Source organism: Anser brachyrhynchus (assembly GCF_964034855.1).
Source record: "Anser brachyrhynchus genome assembly, chromosome: 2".
Classification (NCBI taxonomy): domain Eukaryota; kingdom Metazoa; phylum Chordata; class Aves; order Anseriformes; family Anatidae; genus Anser; species Anser brachyrhynchus.
In genome coordinates, this window is record NC_137695.1 from 62,023,638 (window position 1) to 62,048,141 (window position 24,504).

Below are 24,504 nucleotides of genomic sequence, written 5' to 3' on the forward strand. Positions count from 1 at the left end.
AACAGAGGGAATGAAGTACCATTTATAGTCTGTCTCAGAAATAATTGTCACACACTTACGCACTGTAATATATTGAGCAATGAAACCTCATTCTTATTACCTTATCCCATCTACGCATTTTCCAGTTAACATTTATACTTTTCAAGGGGATGAATAACAGTTTTTAAAATTTCCAGTAGTTTCCTCCCACTAACAGGGATGTCTGTTTCCCAACATAAATCTAAATTTCCCTGAAAAATGGCCAAGTAATTTTTAAAGAAAACTATTTTCAGAAGAAAATAAAATATTTAAAGTGAAATATGTTTCTCGGTATTCTGAAGCCTTTAGAAATTGCCAACCGCCCTGGAAATGGAAGTTTTATTGTACACGCATCAATTTGACTTTGTTAACCCACACACAGGTTCTCCTGAAAAAAAAAAAAATGTTTCAAGGTGCAAGGCTGAAATCGGTTTACGTAGGGTATAATTAAGGAAGCTCTGGGCACCAGATTAAATAAAAATTTACAGTCTCATGATGCTTTCTCCCTACCTTTGAAGGGATCTCCAACAGTAAAGAAATATACGCAATAGCAATTATAATGGTCTCATTCTCTCTCTGGATCCTCTAATGTTTTATCAAAAACATGCACAAAAATCAAAAATCTGCTTGCAATCCAAGTGCAAAGTAGGACCTAACTACATAAAAATATTATATAAAAATACTTGAACATTTTCTTACATTGTTTTATAATTTCTCTAGGTGGCAGTATAAGTTAGATTTGAATTACTGTAGCAGCAAAAGGTATACAGTTTCAAGCATACACGTCAGCTTTTCAATAGGGGTTTTATAGAGTTATGTTAGCCATTCTTAAAGCATTTCTAGCTGCTTTATATTTAATAAAGATGTAGATTAGGTTTTCATCCTGTTACATTTTTGTATGATTATGAAATTTGAATATGGCATTTTATTTGAAAGTATGTGAAGTGTATTTACCACAAATTTCTGTAATTTCCTGACAATGATTTTCCCCATTCAAATGCTAGATTTTTTATCATACATGCAGTTGTTGTTTAGTATGCTTGGATTAACTTGTTCTAAGGCCAGTGTTCTTCAACGTCACTATACTATTCATAAACGTTATGACCATCTGTAAAAAATATCAGTAAAACATCAGTTACCAAAATAAAGAGGCAATCTAGCAATTGTAAGAACCTTAAACTGACGCCTCCCGAAAATGAGGCACACAAGCTGCATATATTTAAAAACATGAAATGAATGCACATTAAATATTGTCAAGCCACATGGCCATACAATACAAATTTAAGGCAACCATGCAAATGGCGCTTACGAACCAAACTGATACTTCTTATCAAACCAGTGTTTACAGAAGAAGACACCTATAAAGAAAAGCGTTAATTTAAATTTCTGAGGGCCATTAAAATATCTGAAGAGAAGAAAAATATTTTATCACGTTGTACTAACCCTGTAATTCCTAGTTGTTGCCACTGGATCACTGTACAGGGAAGATGACTGTAATGTGAAGAATAGAAAAAAAACTTTTTTTCAGTACAGTAAATGTTTTTTATCTATTGCTCTACATTCACCAAAAGGTCTTAAGATTGAAGTATTAAATTTCATAGCTATAATAGAGAAAACCTTTAAGAAAAGTGTGGATAAAGATTCCAAGAAAATCCATTATCTTTGAAATCATAATGTAAAACACTAATAAGAACAGGCTAGAATTTTTATCAAAAGATTTGAAGAAAATTATACGAAATTAAGTAGCTTTCAAAAGACACATCAATTTCCTTTAAGTACTTACTTAAACCTGACCATGAAAGTAGCTGCAGTTGCTGGGAGATGCTACCGATCTCACCAGGCTGTTAATTTATCACTTACAGTAATGTAGAATGAAGTAGCACGTTGGTGCTAAATTTTTAATAGGCTTCATATATTTTATGTATTAATAAATGTATATAGGAAGATAAGACAGACCCGAGTATGATACGAAGGAACTGGTTTACTATATCTAAGGCTGCTATAATTTCTTTGATCATGGTAAAGTCCACTCTGTGGAGGAAAAAAAAATAAAAAGAACAGAATAAAGGTTGCATCTAAAGATCCTGTGAATAAAAATTCCATCTCAACATTCCCCAAACATTCCCAAGCTCGGAACTTGTACAGAACACTGTAAATTTTTTCTGTATGTCAGCATATTCTGTATTTTTAATGTCTTGCCCAAAGTAGTAAATAGCTTTATTACCTCCCTAACAAATAAGAAAACAGTAAAAATTTGTCTACAACATGACAAGTACAGCATGAAATACAAAAAAAAAATAGACATAACTCACTAATAATTAGTACAATTGTTTGTTTGGTCTTCTTTCCATTAGATACCATCCTGAACAAGAACGTGGGGGGAAGAAAAATTCCTAAGAGTCACATTTCATGATTCTTCAGCATTAGTCTGATTCCTAACACTGTTCTTGATACCAAGCACAAATTCTGAAGCCTAGCAGTTAAACTTCTGGCTTATTTCTGCTGTTTTCAGACACTCCCCACACAGTCAGTATATATAAGCACATGCAAGGAGAAATTTGATAAAGAGATGTGGTATAATGTGGTACTTTAAAAGCACTTCAGGAAAGTAGTGCTTTGTATCCCAGGGAGGCAGAAAGATTTATATTATACATTTATTTAAGAACTAAGAGTACAGGAAAAATATTTGTTTGCAATTGCACCTTAAAAGCATGCAGAAAAATGCTGTAATACAAGTAACTAAAATGAAATATAAAAATTACTTCAGCCTTTTCTCAACGCAAGCATCCACTGCTGCTGTAACTCCCCTGACCCCTGAAGCCAGCACCACTTTATCGGTGTCAATTCCCTCTGAAAAACAGTATCTAAAATATTTAATTTCTTGGCACTACATTCATTTATATTACATACTGTATTTTGTATAATAGCTTTCAGAAGATCACAATATTCCATGTCTTTCTTTTTCAAAAACTCACTGGGACAATGTCAAAGTTTAGGGGAAATACCATCTACTTTAATTCACATCTACATTTAAACTCTCTCTAGCTAGTAGAAGTCAAAGTGTACACAAAAAAAAACCACCTATCTCCATTCTGACTGAATAAACCATAATCCAAAGAGGTACAACTTCTAAATTTGAAAAGACCCTTCTACAGGCCGCTCGTAGAACAGTATTTATATTCAACTGAGTTTCATTTACTTAATTCCACTGACATGACCGCAGCTTGGAACACTCAACTTCAGGTCAGAATTTGGTCAATACTACAGGTTTCTTTTTTCCTAAAAGACATATGCATGCCAAAAAACTAATAAATTTATCCATGCCCTGTATTAGTATGGAACCCCACACAGTTAGTGTGTTGGTAATAAATATTATAGCAGAAAACCAACCAAGAAATCTTTATGGGCATAAGCAGTTTTCTTTTTCGTACTGACATTCACTGTAAGCATGACTCTAAGAATAAAATCTAGAGAATTAATACCACTAAATAACATCACCTTCAAACATAAAACCTTATGTTTGACTCTAAGATATTTATCACCTGCAATGAAAACACCATAGAAAATTCTAACTACTTGACCAGAATAACATGCCGTACTTCTATTGCTGTATGAAAAGATGGTAAGCGAAATTACAACCGTCCTTCATCTTTGATTAAGACAGGCTTTGCTTAAGCCTTTCAGAAAAATGGTTAAGCATTTTTAGTCTATTGGTTTTACATTACAGACTGTTTTAAACGTTGTACTATGTTTGCTTCTTTGCAGCTAACTCAGATGACAATGCTGTTTAAGCAAATTCAGCTTTTTAAACTGCTTACACACTACTTTTAGTGGTATTTGGTGCTTGCCTTTGTTTAGAGATGCACACGAATCTTACTTGGCAGAATGCCAACAAGAATGTGATGCCCTGTACTACCAATTCCTAATGATAAGGGGTTTGTTTTAAAGTAAAGGTATACAAACAACTTGTTTTTCCCTAGACTGAAAAAAGCTGTATTAAGTTTTTATGTGGAAACACAGCATACAAATATATGTAGAAACACCCATTTTTGGTTTTGTGTTTAAATTGTCCTCTGTATGTCACACGTAACTACACTTAATGTTTAACAATGACCAATAAATAACAGTGTTTACTGTAAAATAACTCTTCTGTTTTCTGTATGTTACTTCTTCAGATTTTCTCTCAGGGAAAGTTTATATATGCACTCTATGGAAAGTGTTAAGACAATATTGCTATTCTAGGTCTGAAAGTGATAGTATTAATCTTTTATATTTTTTTAAATCACTTTTAAAGTAGTAGTTTGTGTCATTACATCTTAAAAAAAAAACACATACAAAAATAAATCACACAGCAGACTTCACTCATACAAAAACATGCAAAATGTTAACATACAGGGACCGAGTATCTTGTAGGTCTATCCTTAGCACGGTCATACTGAGATAAAAGAAAAAGAAATTAAAATACTGGTGTTGAAGTACCAAAAAAAAAAAAAGTAGATTTTTTTTTTTTAAAGAAGGACTAAGACTTAGGAATTACAAGAAAACATTCTGCTAACTAAGAAAAATATATACATGCAGGAATGCCATTTAACCAACCTAAAGGGCATTTTGAGGCTGGAATACTGTTTAACAAAAACTTTTTAATTTCTTCCCCACAGCGTCCCAATTTGGGAAAAGTGAGATGATTTTGGATGGCAGTAAGCTGTATGAAATACATGTGGTTTTGGTAACGGAATTTTAAATAATTAAGTAAAATCTGATATGCTAGATTACATTAAACTGAGGCAGCATTTGTTGGGTGATGAAAGTCTCACATGCAAACAGGCAAAAGAGCCTCTAAGACCATCAGTCAGCCCCACTGTCGAAGTGTGAAACCCATGAGAATTTGGGGGCTCTCTGGAGCACCTCACAGACCGAGGGAGGTTACAGCCCACAGGGCATGGAAAGCATTATGGGATTATGCATTATGCACAGAAATACGACCTGGGGATTGGGTGAGGAAAGGGAAGGATAAAGGTGTTTCCAGAAGGAACAAGTGTGGTGTGAAGGAGGAGGATAGTGGGATAACACAGTGGGATAAAAGGGTCTGCCTGTGCACAGAGAACACTTCTGGCAACTGTCCTTGTCTAGCCATGCCCTTTGCATGATCATCAGGCCCATCTGGTCTGTCTTCTTCCATTTCCAACTCCTTTTCTGGGTGCACGGCTGTGTATGAAGGCCCAGGGCAGTTAGTGGACAGACAGACTGTCTGAGGCCAGACCACATTGCATATATTTCTCACTAACAGACTTTCATCTTGGTCAGCCAGAAAAAGAGGAGCAGGATGAGGCCTTTCGTGTTCAGGTGAATGCTGAGTGTTTCTGCCTGTGCTGACCTGTCATCACAGCCTATAAACAAGCAATGGAAATTAAACAGGCATATGTTGTACACCTGTTTCGTGTGTCTGCCTGTTAGGATTGCTTCCTCAGCATCACCACTACCAGCTGGATCTGGGAACATGGAACTCTTAAGGGTATTTCATGAAAACAGCTTTGTAATAATAAATTAGCCAGCGTCCCCATGTCTATTGTCACTCAACAACATTTTAAAAACATGAATGTAAAAAAAAATCCATAAACATTGCAAAGTTAGCTTGTTCCTTTCCAGTTCAATCACAATTTCACAGGTATAACTCAGTTATTCTGACTGTAAGTAATGCACGAACCAAAGTGTTATTATATACATAATATTCATATAAGTACATAACTTAATATGACTTATTAATTCATACAATTTGCAGCCTGTGGAACCTTCTGGGTTGGTGGAAGTATTACCATACAGGACCACAAGATTCTATATCCATTCTATCCAACTTTTTTTTTTTTAAATTTGTAATTATTACCTATAAATGAATACCCTTGCTATCAGAGAATGGAGACAGATCATACTAATATAATAATTATCATCACAACACTTAACTTACACCTTTACTTAATGGTAAAGCACTAACAGCCCAACAGTTTACTAACAAATATTTGAACTTGCATTTGAATGTTCATTGATAAATTGCTTGAACTACCACAAAGTAGACAAATATAGATTTCTGAAAAAGTAGAATTTTTGTTCACATTTCAGTCCAAAAGATAGGATTAGCATAGCAATATAATTTAGAAAAAAAAAAGGCTTCCTGACAGAACTTCTAGCCACACCTTTATACCTACCAAGGCTGATGTTCAACCTTTGTCATTTCATTTTACTTCTCTTTTGGGGACATTAGAAGAAGTTAACTCCCTGCAAATTTCAAGTTGAGGCTTTCTTTAAGCCCCCAAATTTGCTATCATAGAGAAAGTGCTTGATTACATCAATCATTGCTACAGTCCAATAAATGCTGTTTTCCTTAAAGAAGCATGCTTTCACCAAACTATTCCTTTGGTAAGTAGACACAGAAAACGTTAGAACATGAACACATCAAAGCAAGCTCATTCCAGGCTACACACCACAAGATCTCTCCTTCTGGAGGTACTTGTTCTGCTCCTGTGAGACCCACTGATATCCAAAGGACTCTTAAGAACAAAATCAAAATACATCAATATATAAAAACAATAAAGGAAGCTCTAATGGTAACTGCTAATTACTCTCCATCTTCACATATTTTGAATATTAACTGAACCAAGATAAGAGCAGATCTGAGTAAACCTGTAACATTTCAAAGTCTGTAAGCACCTTCATATTGTATAGGCTATGTTATTTTTCCTGTAAATCAATTACTGATTGCAAAGCAGTTTACACCAGATGATTTGGAAGATTTATCTGGTGAAAATACCTGTGTGAAAAATTGCAGAAGCACTTACTTAACATCAGGACACACACAATATCATGAAAAATTTAGTTTATCAAAGAATACATTTAATTACTTAAACCTATTATTAAGTGGCTATTATTTTTATTTTATTTAAATCAAACAGAAACAGTTTATTCCACCTTCCAAAATAAAGAAAACCAGCCTGCTTATTTTAGTAATTTGTCCCCCTGCTGGGCGCCTCTATATGAAAATCAATGCCAACCTTATTCCTAGGCAGATCAATTGAAAACAGGAAAACGTTTACAAAACCTCAATACAACCATTCTTTATCACCATATAATGACCTAAATAGGATCTAGGAAAGTCTGTACAATACAATAAATATTTTTATTAGCAGTAATTGGGAATAACGTGCATCATTCAGATAAGTTTTTGCCACTAACAAATTATAAGTTCCCATATTCTCAAAGAAATAAACTCCTCCATCATACCAAACTCTTCTTTAAACTGTATCTTAAGGTACTACTCCTCTTTCTCCCACTAATACTATAGAACAACAGTAATACTTGAAGTGCAAATAAAACAATTCTGCTCACAGAACTGTGAGCAGATGGCCACAAGCATCATTTGGAATTAAAGCTGAAGCTACAAACTAGCATTACTCAGTAAGTGGCACTAATTCTGAGTGGCACTAATACTGAGTCACCAGTAATAATATTTACTTTATTTAATAAAATTTGCCTGTTTGCAGAACTTCTGAGACAGGGAAAACAAGAAAGATTTTTTCCCATTAGACCACCATTATCTAAACTAGACTAGTGTTTTATTGTTAATAGCAGCTTCACATCCAACCATGAGGTTTGATGTGTAGTAGTAACCTTTGAGATGATTAACAACTTCTGTAGGAATTTCAATACTCTACCATGTAAGACAAGACAAACAATTCTTACTAACTGGCAATATATGAAGCCTAAGTGAGTACAATTATTCAGATTTTTTTTTTAAAGAAATACATTGTGTTAGACTAACACTAAAAGATGACAAAAATTGTCATTAAATCTAAGTTATTCCAAATAACTCATTGTTGAGCTATGTGTATTTCTAAGCAGTTTCCAAAGCCTACTCAATTATTTTCAGCCATGAAAATATAAATATACGTAGAAAGAAGTCCAAGTTATTTATTGTATTAACATACTTAAAGAATTGAAATGACTGAATAGAATGAATTGAAATTGAGATTCTTTTTAAATGCATATAAATATATATATACTACCTTGTTAGAATTGATGGAAATAAAATGCCAAATGAAGTTTAACATTACACGCAACTTAAAATACTGACCCCTGAAACTATTAATACTTAGAAGACTTAAAGCATCATCTGCTCCCTGGTAAAATTAACACAAAACCCAAATAAAACATAGTTTTTAAAGGGCACAATGGAAAGGGAAAAATACACAGTTTGAACACAAACCAAATATGAATGTCGACTGGACCAGTGAGAATACCTGGCCCTCTCTGAATCTTCCTAAGAAAGAAGAAATGCAGAGTTATTTCATGGAGAAAGAAAAAAAGGAAATCACCAAAGTAATAGCAAGCAAAGGTGAGCAACATGCTGTTAGCACTTTTAATGCCATGTATTATTTTGAATAATACACTGTGGCAAGTGAACTCACTCAAGTCAGAAAAGTCAGAAGAACTGTGATTTCCCCTAGTTTTGGTAAGTATACCAACACAGTACACACGTTAGGAGGTGAAAATAAGGGAGGTTAATAAAATTAATATTCAGTAGACAAACTTTTTTCTGAGTACTTTATTAATGAAGAAAAATAGTACAGAATTTTTGAGGAAGTTAAAGTCAAAATAATAATAAAAAACCTATATATTAAAAGTTTTACATTACATTTGTTAACATTCTACAAAGGTATTTTAGCCCTAAAAGAGATGATCCTTGTCAATTTCCTGATACATACTTCAGATATTCCTGATATCTGGGGGTTGGACCCGATGATCTCTTGAGGTCCCTTCCAACATCTACAATTCTGTGATATTCTCCCTTATTATCAGAACAAAGCTTCTTAAGCAAACTGATCAATTTTAAGTTCTATATGTAGTTCGTAACTACAACAACAGGGGAAAATGGTGAACCAACTTTTAAAATTGGGGGGGTGGGAGGGGAGGGCGGCAGCACCAGGTACCTAAGGCACCTTAATCTCTCTTATTCTGGTTGAAGATAAGGAAACATTCATTTTGTCTCAAACAGGGGAATACATGAGAAGTAGGACAAAAATAGAACAAATTTAAAATTAAGCATTAAAATGCTTCAAGTTCCATAAGCTTCTCAAATTTTTAGTTTCAATACATACACATACTAAAAATAATTTTAAAGCATCATATTTGAAAACCAGAACAGGGCTCCATAACTACAATCTTTCCTCAAACAACTCATTTTCTATCATTTTCAGTATGTCAAACTATTCTGAAGATTGAAAGCCATTGATCTTCAGAGTCAAAAACTCAGCCTCCAAGTCAGCAGCGGTCATCTAAAGCCTGTAACTGGCTTTCACACTACTTATGGTCACATGATTACTTCCTATCTTATTACTGAATATATTACCATGTATAATATTATTGTGGAACTACTCAAAAAGCCTAGTTAATTCTTGGCAATAAAAGAATTTTGCATCGTTTTATTACTCCATCCTTGTTCAAGGGGTGCATAAAGAAGAGGGGCATTTCATAATGATGTTTTCTCTATAAAGTGCATACTTTGAGGTTTAAAGTGAACATTTTTGCTATGTAACTTTTGAGTGCATCAGTCAGATCACTGTGAATGAACAAGTATACGTTACTAATTTTTGCAGCTTGCAAGCAGACAGCTTGCTGCTTAGGTAGGATTATTCTTAGTTGCCAGTGTAACACTCGTCTTTCCCCCAGTTATATATAATTATATTTTGGTAATGCAAAACTTGAGATTTTGATACAATTTTCTGTACACAGTTACCTAAGTTAGTGAAAAGCCTCTTCCTGATAGACATCACAAAATAGAAAGCCAGCGTTAAGTGTTCAGCATATTGGAGCCAAAGGATAAAGTAGCACAGTATATGTTGCAAAGAGCAGTATTTCTAAGCTGGATTTCTAAGAATTTAAGTTTGAAATATGCACTTTTTCTAAGACAGAGGCTAGGTCTCCTGATCTAGGAAAAGAATCCACGTTTGCTTGAAAACTTCCTGTAGCAAAAGTACCTCCTACAAGTGCAGGAAGAAGGTGGTATTAATTTTGAATTGAGATTGCTCACGGAGAAAATTTTGCTTTTCAGGGTTGGGGAGAGCATTCAAATGTGCATTCCACTAAGAGATATAAAGAACCACAAAGATTTCTGTTAAGTGACATGAAAACTAATATACACAAATGTCAGCTATGCAAAGAGGCAATATCAGGTCAGCACAACTTTTGCAAATAATATTGTAATGGCAGTTCCAGGATTTTTCAACGTAAGTGCCAATTAACTGTCACAGTAGCTTTAAGTATTTGAACTTTACTTCTGGGATGTCTTAAATCATCTCGATTTAAATCATTCACAGTGAGCACCACATTAGAAAACAACTAAATAAACCCACAAGCTCCCAGCAAAACTCTTTTTTACAGGGAACATGAAGTCTTTGAAAAGAACTCTCTAAAGAGACATCTGATTAAATTAGTATAAACTGTTTTCTAAAACTGTAACTAAACTATTTATATACCTTCCTACTTAGAGGAAACAAAGGACAAAGAGCAAAAGGATGAAAGTGATGAAAGGGGCTTTTTTTTAAACAAATTGTTGAAAAATAGATTTTATAAGTCGTAGAAGTGACTTATCAGTGAAAAAAATAGTGTTTACAACGTTACTCAAAGGGAAACAAATAAGTGCAAGTCTGCCAAGAAAAAAAAAAGTAAAAAAAAACCACCACACACAAGAAAAGCCACAAAGCCCCAAAATTATCTGTTTACATAGATTGAAACTGAAGTGATTTCATTTTAAATAAAATAATTAATAAACTGAAGCCAGCACATGGTGGAAACAAGAAGCATTTCATTTGAAGTAAAACATCTCGTTTCAGTTTGCCTTTTGCTTCCATAAAACACCCTGCAAATCCACATCCATACTTAATTTGTGTTTTTTCAGTAGTAAGAAACAGTTTGAAATGACACACTGCAAACCATTAGTGCATTACGTCCTCCAAATCCTGTTAGTTCCTTGAGTGGCAAAAACATGCACAAGAAGTGGTTTTAGCCTACCATCCATTTCTGGATATGAGCCCATTTTCTATCATATGAATGCTGAGAAAACTACAGAATATAAAAACAAAAAACAAACAAGCCATTTACAATATAGTTTAGTCACCACATGAGATTCCTAAATCAAAAATTCAGAAAAATCTATGTTAATTGCCATGTAATGTTCAGTACGGTATCAGACACCTACAGACGTTACAAAACAAGGTATAGAACAACCAAAGCAAAACACATTTTAAAAATTGTATTCCTTAACACAGGGAAAAAAAAGCAAGCATCATTTACACAATTTGAATAATTAGAATAACTAATAAGTTCTGAAACTTCTGCATGCCATGTAGAATCTGAATCAACTGCAATAACCATGAGATAACCAAATACTGCTGAAAATCTGCTTTTTCAGATTTGCTCCCTCAAAAGATGCCTTTTTTAAAAAAAAAAAAAAAGTGTGGAGTAAAACATAACTGTGTGTAAATATTATCCCAATTCTACTAAGTTGTTTTAAATGAAGGTCCTAACAAAAGGCGTTTATTGTGAATGTTCTGGGAATAATCAGAGGAAGAAACTGCATATCTGAAGTCACATATTCAAATTATCCAATTACGAAATGTACCATAAATAACAAGCAAAAAACAAAAATAATTCTTTAACTCTTTTTCATGGTTCTTCACCCTATACGTTATGCAGTGTACATTTCAAGTACAGTCAGGTTTATTATTTATGCTGTGCTGTTATGCACACTTACAATGGATCTTTTGCACAGCAACAGGTAAAAACTGCCAAGTGCATTAAGTAAAGGTTCTTATAAAACCAGAAAAATGTCATCAGCTGACTCAGACACAAACGTAGCAATTCAAATCCAGACAATATTAAGTTTAATATCTAATGTTAAGTTTAAGATAAACTATAGATATTGAGCTAAGAGCTGCCAGATGTTGAAAATCCCAGTACAAAGCTGAATTGCCCTGAAAGACAAAATCCAAGCAAGTAAAAAAAAAAAATATATATATATATTAAGAATTTTAGTACAGGTTTGTAATAATTCCTGACAATTTACACTACCTCTTTTTGCTGTCGCTCCAGCTCTCTCATACGTATATCTCTTGCTTCTGCTCGAGCTGCCCGTTTCGCTGCAAGCCTGGCTTCTGCCTACAAGTAAATTGGAAGAATTCAAAGTTTATAACACATCGTGTGTGTAACAGTTTGAGTATTCAATTTAACATCTTCACAAAAATACATTAACATTCTAAAATCACAATACATTTGTAGTCAACAAAATAGAGTTCTCAGAATGACATTTCAGAAAGCATACATAACGAAATCTTTAAAGATGTAAAGTCTTACATCCATATAGATGTAGTCAAGAGTTACATAATGATAGAGGAACTAAGTTCAGAAATATTACCACCACTAAATCTAAAAAATTATGTAGGCCTTGCAGACTTGAAGAGATCTTTGCCTGTGCATCCTATTTAAACAGGCACATAAGCATATGTAATATCTGGAGCCACAGAAGGACATTCAAACAAAAAACGAAGAATCAAAACAGATTTTGAACAACCACTACTGCTCATGTCGTATTTAAAGGCTCTACTCTCATGGGAATAATTTCAAAAGGCAAGCTGCAATTAGAGGTGGAATTACTTAAAATAGCAATCATAAAATCAAACCGATTCTTGGGCAAAATAAGACAGACAAATGCACGTTTACAATTTCTGAAGAACTGACTTCACTATTCATCAAAATGGGACTTCCCTAACTTTCCATTTAGGGCCTTACACTGCCCAACACCTTCCTCAGACAGCTCCACAACTTGAAATCTGCAGTAAGCCAATTTAACTACCACAGCATAAGACAAATGCATACACACAACATTAATTATCTTTCTGCTGTGCTAGTGGATTGAATTGGCTTGCAGACGGATCTTATGAACACCAGACTCCACAAATACAAGGGCAAGATAAACAGTAGTGAATGGTCCCAATGTTCAGTGAGAAAGAGCTCTTAGATCTGATGAACTGCTTGGGAAACCTGGCTATTGCCAGATACAACTATGGATTTTCCCCCTCTCTGTCCAGCCTCAACCAAAAAACCAAAACACATTGGTTTCAGACCCTAAATACTACTTCCAATGTAATCTCTTAATTACAAGAGGCAAAAAGGATTTTGACATAAAGCTAGAAGTTGATTAAAACACAAGCTCAAGTTTCTCAATTTTTGAATTTCAGTATTTGGATAATGAATTGATGAAAATTTTCACTTAATTTTTTTGAAACATTAAACCACTGAAGACAGGTTTGCCACCAAAAGTTTCAGTTGTCTATTTAGTGTTATTTAAAAGCTTATGAAAAACATCAACAGCGTTGCAATTCCTATAATCCAAAACAATTTTATGCAATGAGATTTTGTATTACAAGCATTTTTTTCTCCTTTTGCCATAGGTACAGCATAGGTTTATGTAAAACATTAAAAACCTATAAAAATTGTGAAAACTGTAAATAGCTATCTTTATTGTGCTTCAGGAAAAAGGAAGAGGTATTTAACTTTAAGTTCAAGTTATACTACAAGGACAAAAATATCTATTAAATAACAAGAAAGAAGGCAAACACAACTTTGTCGCTTAAAATAGTTTGTCTTAACTTCAAGTGACTCATCAAGAATGTTTTTCTATATTTTCCATACTCAGATGAAATGATTCTAAGTCAGTGCTACCACTATTGACTGCCACTATTTTATCATTTTTCACAGCAGAATAAAGCTGCTTTTCTTCCTGTCTGATCCATACAAGAAAGCAAGGGAATCCCCTGCAACAGGAAGTCTTTTCTCCCTTGCAACCCTACTCTGTAATCGTCTGTAATCATAGCTTATGCAGTACGTAAACTTTCACACAGACACGTATGCAGCACATAAAGAGAAAGGACTCAAACAGCTGATATGTCTGGCTTTAGTTCTGTCTATAGATCGGCAGACATATGCAGACAGCCTTTAGACCATGGCAGGGCTTTATGGTTAAAGATAGCAAGTTCCTTCGTTTACTGACTCATGCTAAAAACCAAGGCCTGTTTCACCGCTCTCTCCTAGTCCTACAGCCTAAGTTTCACAGCCATGTTCCTACAGTAGAGGGAAAACTTTTTTTTTCCATTTTACTAAACCCTTCATAAAATTCAGAAAAATTCTACAAACATATTCATTGTAAAATACATGCTTGAAATGGAAGAAAAAGCCTTATATTTTTAGAGAAAATTTTTAGCAAAAGCCAGTTCAGTACTACATTAACAATTAATCTGAGCAGCTAGATTAATCCAACAAGTACACCATTTCAAGAAGACCACAATGCAAGGCAAGAGACAAATCACATTGAATTCAAAAGGCCATCAAGTAATTCTGTGTTTTCAGCAGATTTGTTAGAGAGCAAACCTCATGTTATTAAGAGCATTCATGCAAATCTTGATAACTATGTAACTGAAATTTAAAATTAACATTAATAAAGAAATAACCATTATTCAAAAGGACATAGCTTTCTTCCTGGGTGCTGCTATCTACTCTGTTGTGTTATTTATTTAAATTATTTAGCTACATTGAAATAAATCCATTAAGTATCTGTTAGAGGAAATAAAATACCACACCAGCTTTGAATAGACGGTTGAGTAGAAAAGGTGATGCTGTCAGGACTATAAAAGTGGCACAGAAAGGAAATCAAGACTTTTTTGTTGTTGTTGTTGTTACAGTCCTCATCTCTGTTTCATCTGTTATTTTATATACAGGCTATAGACCAGACAACAATACATTTTTTACTTATAATAAATATATTACAGTATCAGCTAACTGAAGTGCAGCTTCTTCAGAAGTTATAATATATACCAAATTCCTATTTTCCTGAAGTAAAAAGTTAAACTCTGGACTGTCCATAACCTAGCAAATTTGACACTATTTTAAAAACTTCTTAAGGGGATTTCCACAGCTGCTATAAAGAAATGTGATAGCTGAGCTTTCTTAGTCACTTCAACTGCAAATGAGAGATGAGACAACCAGACCTGTTTGATCCACACCAGCATACCTACACATGTGGACAGAAAGAAAAAAAGTCCCTTGAATATGAATTATGGAAGGCAAATAGGACACAAAAGTAGACAATGATCTTGCATGGAATTTATTCAGAGAAATGACCAAGAAAGGAAGTATCGGAGTACAGATAAGATCTCTGTAAAAGAATGAGATTGGGTAGATAGATGGAAGAGGCCCTTGAGACTTTATTTGAATAGAAAAAAAAGGGTTAAAAAGGATTAATTAATAATTAAATCTATAATATTTTGCTTTATACATAAACACACAAACACTGTTTCTTATCTTCTACCTTCTATTCTAATCACAAAGGTGCTTTTAAACAAAGTGCCATATCTGCATTTCTTTGGGTATTAGCTCCACTCTGAGTAACAGAGTTAAGACATCCATTTACCTCTGAGTTCCAGAATTCATTTCATTCACAATACTCATTTCAAAGCAGATAAGTATCATATGCAAAAATATAAATAATGTTTCCTTGAGCCTGCATAAACAGCATTTAATTCTAGAAGAATATACCAGTTTTTGCTCTTTTCAAGCACTTCAGATACCTAGTAGCAGTACTCACTGAGTAGTTTATTTTATTGCATATACTTTAGTAAATATATGCTGGAAAGAGAATGTTCTCTTTCCATTACAGGTGACATAGCCAGTTTTCTTGTTTTCACCTAAAAATAATTGCTAACAACTACTTACAGCTATTTTGAAAATTGTCTCCGCTTACGCCATTTTTTCCTCTTTTCTGATTTTTTTTTTTAATATATTCTCTGCCAAAATCTTTTGAAAAACTTTCAAACTATTTTATCTTCCAGGGATAACACCTAATTCTTCAGTTACAGCCAAAACATTTTTGGCAAGAAAGGAAAGAAATAGGAGAAAAAAAAAAAAAACAGATTTGAATTTGAATGCCTTTGTAGAGATAGTCTAGAGTCTTTCCTTTCTGAAGTGTTTTTTTGTTAGTGTCTTCACAGCAATGATCAAGTTCTTCACAAAGTGAAAAAGCTTAATATTACACTGAATCGATATGGTAGAAGCTTTCCTCCCTGCTATGTTAAGCAAGCATAACATCTGCCTCCACAGTGTAGACAGGCATTCTTCCTCCTTCCCCTGGCTTGCAAGAAGACAACCACTAGAAAACAACAGTATTTTGATTTTAGTTTCCATATCATAGAGAAGGGGATTTAATCAGATTCAGGATAAAAGCTTCATACAGATAAAATATAGGCTATACTAAAATGTCTTATTCACCTGTGGAAAAATATGAATGCTTTAATTAAAACAATAAAAATTGCTTTGTCATGGGATACAAGATATAAAACTCATTTTCTATTTTTATCAATGCATATGCAGTGTTAATCCTGCATTTTCCAATGTTCTTGAGGCTCAGGCAAAGAAGTGGTTTGTATTTTTTTTTCTTCCACAAGATGGCAGTTGTGAGGGCACCAGCTACCTGTGCTTAGTTACCAGATTCACTTCCTGCCATCAGGGTGTTTGAAAGAATACCCGAGACTTCATGTCAGCTAAAAATTAGGATGAGCATTTTAGAAACGTTCACCATATTTCTTAACATACTACTACACACTATTACCTCACCAGCCTCATAAAAGCTTATTTCATCGTTTCTTATAAAGCGAGCATGCTTTCTCTCTCCTGTTTCTCACGTCTTCTCCATTCTTATTCCTATGCTCTTTTACCCTCATCTCCTTAGTGTCTCCTGGACTCAAGACAGCATAATCATTCATGTGCCAAATGGATTTCTTATTCCTTTTCAGACACACCTTTACTTTCACACCTATTTCTGGTGTGCATACTCTGTCTCCAATTGCCCATAAAGCAAATCACAGAATTGTAGGGGTTGGAAGGGACCTCCAGAGATCATCGGGTCTAACCCCCCTGCCAAAGCAGGTTCCCATTTTGTGACTGCTCTGAATTCCAAAGCACTTCTATGGAGTTTTTCCAGGCAGGTCATCCTTGAGTGCCAGCCTTTTGTTTCAGCATGCTCTGTTTGCTGTTTCTTGCTGCCTTGAACACCTTGAGGAACGTTTTCCTCACAAGGCATCTGATTTGTAGATTATAGTACTAAATTCAACTGTTCTGAGTAACATCTGCTAAAAAGGTAATTTCAGAAGAGGAAGTTGAAGAACAGGACACCCTTTGACAATAAGATAAACAAAACGTGTTGCTGAGATAATGGACTCAGAACAGTAGAGAACATCTACTTAATATATTCGTGCACAGAGAATTGGAATGCCCCGTGTCATCAGCATGGAATATGGAAACATTTCCGCAGCTTCAAATGAGATGTTATTTAAAGACAGGACTTATATTTACAAACTGACCTCTGCTGTTATATCCTGGGAAGTGAATTCTGTTCCTTCAAAGTAAAATACAATTTTTTGTGTTTTTTGTTTGTTTGTTTGTTTTTTAATTTTATTTTTTAAGGACAAGTTGGCTAATACTTGAATTATAGCAACCAATTCAATGACAACAGCTGCTGTCTGACATGGGATCTAGGAGCCAGCTTGTCCAGACCAAGGGATTAACAACCTGACAGTAGTAAACATTGTGCTAATAAATATTCATGATATAAAACTTTTCACACTACTTCAAAATTGGACAGCAAGTAGAACTAAGACTCTCAAAATGAAAACTTGATGTGGCAAAACAAAACAAAAAAATAGATGGTGCTATACACAGCCTCAAAAACATGCATGTAAAGGCAGCAAATCATTTTATTTTAAAATACATTGAATTCTCTTCTCCCTAACAAGTCATGAAAGATGACCCTAGAAATACAGAAAAATGCCAGAATATTAGAAAGGGAAAAAATAATTCTAATCAGAAAGAACATTTAAAACAATTCAAATAGGTTTTAAGATTTATTAATAGACATAAAACAGTTAAAGATGTAATGAAATGCCTAACCCCCTAAGTGGCAGGATGATCAGCATAAAAATTTTAGTTATATTCAGTATATTTAGATTAATCATGAATACTGATTGTTATAAACTTTTTGATTTTTTTTCTCTCTTTTTTTTTTTTTTTTAATAGAAGAGGAAGGAAGACTTCACATATTAATCCCTAGAATAGGCATATTTGACTCAGTTCATCCCTGTGACAGAACACCTCCCTCTGCGGGCCTAATATTACTTTAATTTGGCATTAAGGGGGGAAATTTTTCACTTTTGTTTAAATTAAACTCATGCCCAAATTTCAGTTAAGGATAGTAGTGATCTAAGAGAACATAAAGCCCTGCAGTAATTCTAAGAAAGATAATACTCCTTATACCTTGCTACTGAGACCATTTTGACTAGGCTAAGTTGCAAGCTGATGTTACTTCAATGGAACCATGCAGAGAACAGGTGAAAAGAAAAATTAAAGTCAGATTCCTTCTCCTCCTTTAAGTGTTTTGCCTAAAATGCAGGAGATGGACCATACAGGACTCAAAGCCCCCCAGAGAACATATGTGATGCACTGTGAACTTCCATCAGATCTGGTGTGAACACAGCTTTCAGAAAGTTCACAACTAAATGAAAATGACTTTTTCCCTACAGTCTATGATAGCTCTGTTTGAAAACATATACAGTAGCTGTTTTCAGACAACCTGTCCCCTACATATTTTGTCCTATGATATGATTTTCTTTCGCAGACACATACAGACCAGTGTACTTTACAAGGTTGATTAGAGTCCACTCTTTGCACTTATTTATGTCAACTACAGTTAGCACCTTTGTACATAATGTAGCTCATAGCTTCTGTATCCACTTCAATACGAACAATACTAAGGGTTTTTGTTTCCAAGTCCACAGTGTTTCTTCCCAGAAAACCTTAAGCCCAAACAGTGGACTCTAAAACTCAGAATTCAAGACATCTCCTTACTATAACCAGGGCGACAAAATTCCCCATTGCATCAGCTACTTCTCAATTGCTTTTTTGGTTGGCTACCTTCAGCTGTCTATTTTTAAGCTGTTGATCCTGTTAAAAAAGACCTGGTATAGTATGTATTAGGCTTATTTTGGGAGAAAAGTGATTTCACATTTGAATCAGAATGCTTGTCAACTCTTCCAAATACATTTAATAACAACTATTACACCTTTAATACTAACAGACTACACTTACCATCTTGGGAATATTGCACACTGCACTGGGTAAGTGTTCAGTTTTTTAGTTTTTAGACTTAAGATAGCAACTAGATTTCTCATTTACCATAAACTAATAATCATTTAAAGTAAATACAAGAGTTTAAATAATATAATAATTAATAATATAATATAATAATATATAGTATAAAATAATAATATAATGTAATAATTTAAATAATCGTTAAAGTAAAAAATATTTGCTAAGCTTAAACGTGATTCTATGAAGTTACATTAACCACACAAGCAATGAATCATTATAGCAATATTCCAGTAAATGTAATTTTTTGATTTAAAGTACTCTTAGTTTATATTAATTTTCATATTTTTGTCTAATTATTGAATAACAAACTTGCTTTCATCCCTATTTCTGAATTTAAAACGATTTGAAGTTAACAAACCTCTCTGGCAATGCTACTCAGAGCTTCATCTTCTGCAGAAAACCTGTCTTTCACTGGAGTTCTCTTCCGTCCTGATCCAGGAGTCCCCATCTTTATTCTCTGATTCCCTATTTGGAAAAAAAACAAACAGAAAAAAGCTAAGTTTTCAGATCTGGAGTTAAAACAAACAAATAAAGAATGCACACCCACAAGTGTAATAAATTTACAAATTCTTCTGCTGTATAATACTCAAAGTCACATGTCATTGATATAAACTTCTCCTGAGGTTGAATTTTTTGGAAAGTGTTATCAAAATCTTTTGGAAGCTCTATAACACCTCTTCACCCTACAAGGTGCACGCAGAAGTATTTCTACTGAACAGAAACCTTCAGTTTACCTACAGATTCAAAGTCTTTTTGGTTATACACAACTGCCAACTGCTCCTAACTCTCCTAGCTCAGTAAAGATACTTACATACCCTGTCACACTCTTCACAGCTCCTAAAAATAAGAACCCATTTTATTTTATGGACTTGAGAGAACCCATAGTCAACAGCAGGTTCAAGCATCAGAATTACACAGTCATTAGAACTCTCTCCAAAACAGAAAAGATTCGGAGGACAGAACCTTTTCAAAGCATCCAAGCAGTAGTAGGCGTTTATTTACACTTTAATGCAGCTGTTCTCATTCAGCTGCAACTGAATGAGAACTGCAGTTTATGACAGTAGAAGACATTTCTGGAGAAACAAAGAAAAAATATTATCTTGCCTAATTTGGCAAACGAAGAAATGAGAAACATTCTAGCATCATATATCCAGTACAATACACAAAATATCTTCTTAGTCTTCTTCCAAAAACCTTTGCTATCAACTGCAAGAACAAAAATCCCCAACATGCCAAAACACAGCATTTGTTTACATATACTGCATACACAGACAGCAAAACATTACTCAAAAATAAATTAACAATGTAAATTAGTTTGTTGCGTTTTTTTTTCTTTTTTTTTTTTTTTTTTTTTTTTCCAAGTATCTCAAAGAAATGCTACTTCCAGACATCCAGGTCCTTACAAAGGCCAGATCAGAACTTGGTGGTAGTCCAGCTATTTGATACAAAGAAGATAAGCAATCTTTCTACACAGGGCTTGGGAAATCACCTTATTTAGAAAAAAAAGATCTCCATGCAAATAGAAAAGGTCTAGGAGGGAACTATTATTGGCTACACTTTTGAAAATGAACTTGTATAAAAACTATCGTTCATACTGCATCTAACCAGGAAATATGCAAAGATTCCTTAGTAATTTAATCAAACGGGAAAAAGCCAGCCATGACAAGGGCTCTTTTTTGTGCATGAACATTTCTTTATTTCTTACTCCATTATCTTTATACAGCAGTAACAAAGCCAAAACATATGGGCTATTTTCTGGCAAAGATATCAAGTAGCATCACAGCTCTTGTTTTTCCTTCTAATTTTAGCTTCTACACTTCTTGCCCCCATCATAACTTCACACCACAAGTCCTCTCTTTGCAGGCAGGCCTTTTATCCTGCTTCAAATTCTGCGGGTATTTTACTATTCCTTACATGCTTGGAGGAGGGAAATATTCTATTTGCTGAAGAGAGAAAAGACAACAAAGACTTAAGACTGCACACCCCCCTTCTTAAAAGCTCATGCATAGGACCGACTACTATTATGCAATATAATCTTACTCATTTCTAGTTGCTATTCTGAAACCAAACCTAAACATACACGATACTGCAGGTGCACAACAACTCCATTGTGTGAAAACCTTAAAGGAGAGTTTGCAGCCTTTGCAGATGAATAGTTAGGAATAAAAAACACAGTACCTGAAGTGGCCAGAGAAGATGCAGTTCTATAGTCCAGTAATGAGCACTCTCTTGACAGGGAGGAGGGTGAATAAGCACCCCCTGGATTCCATCTATTCCTCTATAGGCTGCTCTTTAAATCTGTAATGCAGCGTTTGAATAAAACACGGGCATTTGGACTAAGACACAGGACTCATCAGGGACTGTTTTTACCATCTGCCTGTGGCTCATGGTTCAATTTATCTATTCCTCCCCCAAAACATGATTTTTTGTTTGCTTTTAACTGTGCTGTTAGGTAGCAGTGAACTTTCAAGAAGACATAAAAGGTTCCAACCTCACTCTTATCTGAGGTTGGGATGGTTCTTAGAAGGATGACAGCTGAGCTGAAACTCAAAGTGAGTGGAGACTCTGAACAAATGTCTGGGAAAAGCACCGCCACTGTCAGGCTACTCAGTGCGACTGTCTTTTTAGTCTTAAAAAGAAGCAAGTAAACTTGGATTTTGCACTCAGATGAATTTAGATATTCACATCCAGAAAGCAGTTTGGAGATGATGTCTCAGGGGCAAAAATTCAAGCTCAGAACTACCGCCTGCTGACCTCGTTTGGGAGAAAGGTCTCCAAAAATCAACATCTCCACTCAGTAATCATTCTTCACTGGTTTCAAGTAAAAAAAGCAGATGGTGCACAAAGTAGAAGTTACGTCAACACGTAACATTATAGTCCCCTACTACAGAAGGTTTTCACAAGGTTATATGTTAGTCTACATAAAACAACACAAGAAGTTATGTTATTAAGATAAATTAGTTCATACAAGCAACAGAATTCAAACCTATCTACTAAGAAAGATCAATTAGTATGAAGTTTTTAATTTGCATGTTTAGAGTTGTATTACTTCACTAAATATTTACTACATAAGTTAAAACTGCTGAATAATTGCACATATGATAGACTTGAACTGCATTTGTGGACATCATTTGAACAACATACCACTTCTAATAGACAATTAAGTTAGTGAATTCAGTAAGATTCTCTTAGCTGGCAGATTTCAGGAATTAAATATAATAGGTTGTATAGCTATTTTTAGTATAATATGTTTGGACCAATAGTAAGTATTTAAGGTATATATAAAGAGCAATGAACAGACAAAAGGAACTTCATATCAGGCTCACAGCAGCATGCAGGTGCAGAAGTCCCTGTGCAGCAGTGTGGCATCCCCTCCAGCTGTCTGCCATGCTTGCTCACCAAGGATAAGCACAAAACTCCTGACTGAGCTCAATCCTGGAAAAGAAAGCAGGGACTGACAACCTAGAAGACATACAGATGTGTTGCCTTTGTATACAACAGTGAGTTAGAAAAGGCAAAGTTCAGATGGAATCAAAACTAGCAAAGGCTGCTAAAGACAACAAAAAAGGCTACCATAAAGACAGAGGGTTCAGAAGAAAGATGAAGAAAACAGTAGAGCCATTGCTCAGTGAGGCAGAGGACATGTTGGGGGTACTCACAAGCCCACCTTTAACCTAAATAATAAAAAATATGAAGATATGCATTTGTGCACATGGGAATCAAATACATAAGATTGTCTGAGATTGTATTTGCCCAAAACTGGTCAAAATGAAGAGCATGAAGACCGTCAGATTAAACAGTAGCTAGTGAATTACAAAGAACCATTTGAAACAACGAGACAAACCTTTAAAAAAAAAAGCGCGAAAATCTGTACCAGTGGGAGAGGCTTAGAGAGGAACTGGCAGCAGTCAAAGCCTGGTTTGACACTGCCAGAAGTCCCCCCGCTGACTCTGCATTGTGACCTCTGTCCAGGCCAGACAGCGTCCCTCCTGGAGGCTGTGAGCTCCCCCCAGGAAACAGGTGGACAGCACAGGGTGCAAGAAGAAATCAGTCAAATTTAGAGCATCTCCAACAGGATGGGTGTGTAAAGAGGCCCCTAGACTTGAAGAACAGAGGACAGTTAAACATTGGCCTGGAGAGACTGAAACCTGCAGATCTGAAGAGATTTAAAACTTGACTGGACAAGGCCCCGACCAACCTGCTCTGACCGACCATGCTTCGAGCAAGGGGTGTCCTCCAGAGATTCCTTCCGAGATACAAGATTTTATGATTGTACAATTATTATCATGGACAGCTTTGAAACTAACCTTCAATACAAGCTTAAACAAGATGTTTTATAAACCCTCGAGAACCTTGTCACAATTTCTTCCATTCCACCTAACTTTTAATCAAGCTGATGTATCACAGAGTATTTCATGCCTTGTTGTATGATCCAGTACTAAAGAGATCTAGTTCTATTTCTATTAAGTATATCAAGATGTTACTTCTCAGAAAAAAAATAATGTGCCAAATATTTCACAGATGTAAGCAAAAATATTCCTTAGGCACTTCATTTCTGTAACTTGCAGGTTACAGGAAAAATTATTCTGCTGCACGATATAAAACATTGAAAATATGCTATAACAGTAGAATTTTCACCAAAAATAACCAAAGAGAACTCCAAAACAAAGCACAACCACATGAAGAACAGTTTGTTACACTGGCCATCTTGAACTGTAGAAGGGAAACTACATTATAATTTGCTGCACTCACAGCTCAGAATTCCCAAGTCACGCCTATTACATGTTTGATTTCTTAACGTAGACTGTTACATGTTATATTACACAACTGATGAAGTGACATCCTGTTGTATTTCATTCCAAAAAAAAAAAATAAAATCTGAAGTCCCCAGACAAACCAGAAGATCTGTGAGGAAATCTCTCAAGTTCCTTCTCTCGTCTTTCTTCACTTCAGGCCTGTATAAATTTTATTGCTTCTGCGAGTTCAACATTTCTTCCTATTCTTATTATTACCTTCTGACTAAACTAAAGGTGATCTGTTTCTCTTTCACTTCCTAAAAAAAAAAAGTGACCTGTGTTATGTAAAACAAGCTACTCCACATTTTAAGGCCCTATCACTCACCACCTTCAGTGGCACCACCTGTCCTGATGCCTGGGTCTACGCCAGTGTATTTGGCATCACATACAC

The 24,504-nt window shown here is 34.8% G+C and overlaps 1 protein-coding gene across 24 annotated transcripts in view; it reads right to left on the bottom strand.

The window, feature by feature from the left end:
• LRRFIP2 (LRR binding FLII interacting protein 2) overlaps nucleotides 1-24,504 on the bottom strand; it is a 53,257-nt gene that overhangs the window by 23,559 nt on the left and 5,194 nt on the right. For 6 of the 24 annotated variants that reach the window (XM_080580528.1, XM_080580547.1, XM_080580529.1 and 3 more), the window contains exons 2-10: nucleotides 22,644-22,752; nucleotides 19,676-19,782; nucleotides 12,136-12,222; nucleotides 11,077-11,127; nucleotides 8,273-8,326; nucleotides 6,495-6,560; nucleotides 4,412-4,453; nucleotides 1,975-2,049; nucleotides 1,462-1,509 (exon numbers count right to left, since the gene is read on the bottom strand). In XM_080580528.1, the coding sequence (XP_080436654.1) occupies nucleotides 1,462-1,509; nucleotides 1,975-2,049; nucleotides 4,412-4,453; nucleotides 6,495-6,560; nucleotides 8,273-8,326; nucleotides 11,077-11,127; nucleotides 12,136-12,222; nucleotides 19,676-19,782; nucleotides 22,644-22,686 (573 nt within the window). In that variant the 5' untranslated portion in view covers nucleotides 22,687-22,752. Of the gene's footprint in view, nucleotides 1-1,331; nucleotides 1,377-1,461; nucleotides 1,510-1,974; nucleotides 2,050-4,411; nucleotides 4,454-6,494; nucleotides 6,561-8,272; nucleotides 8,327-11,076; nucleotides 11,128-12,135; nucleotides 12,223-19,675; nucleotides 19,783-22,643; nucleotides 22,753-24,504 lie in introns of all 24 variants that reach the window. The other 18 variants (XM_080580542.1, XM_080580538.1, XM_080580536.1 and 15 more) reach the window with 11 other exon arrangements.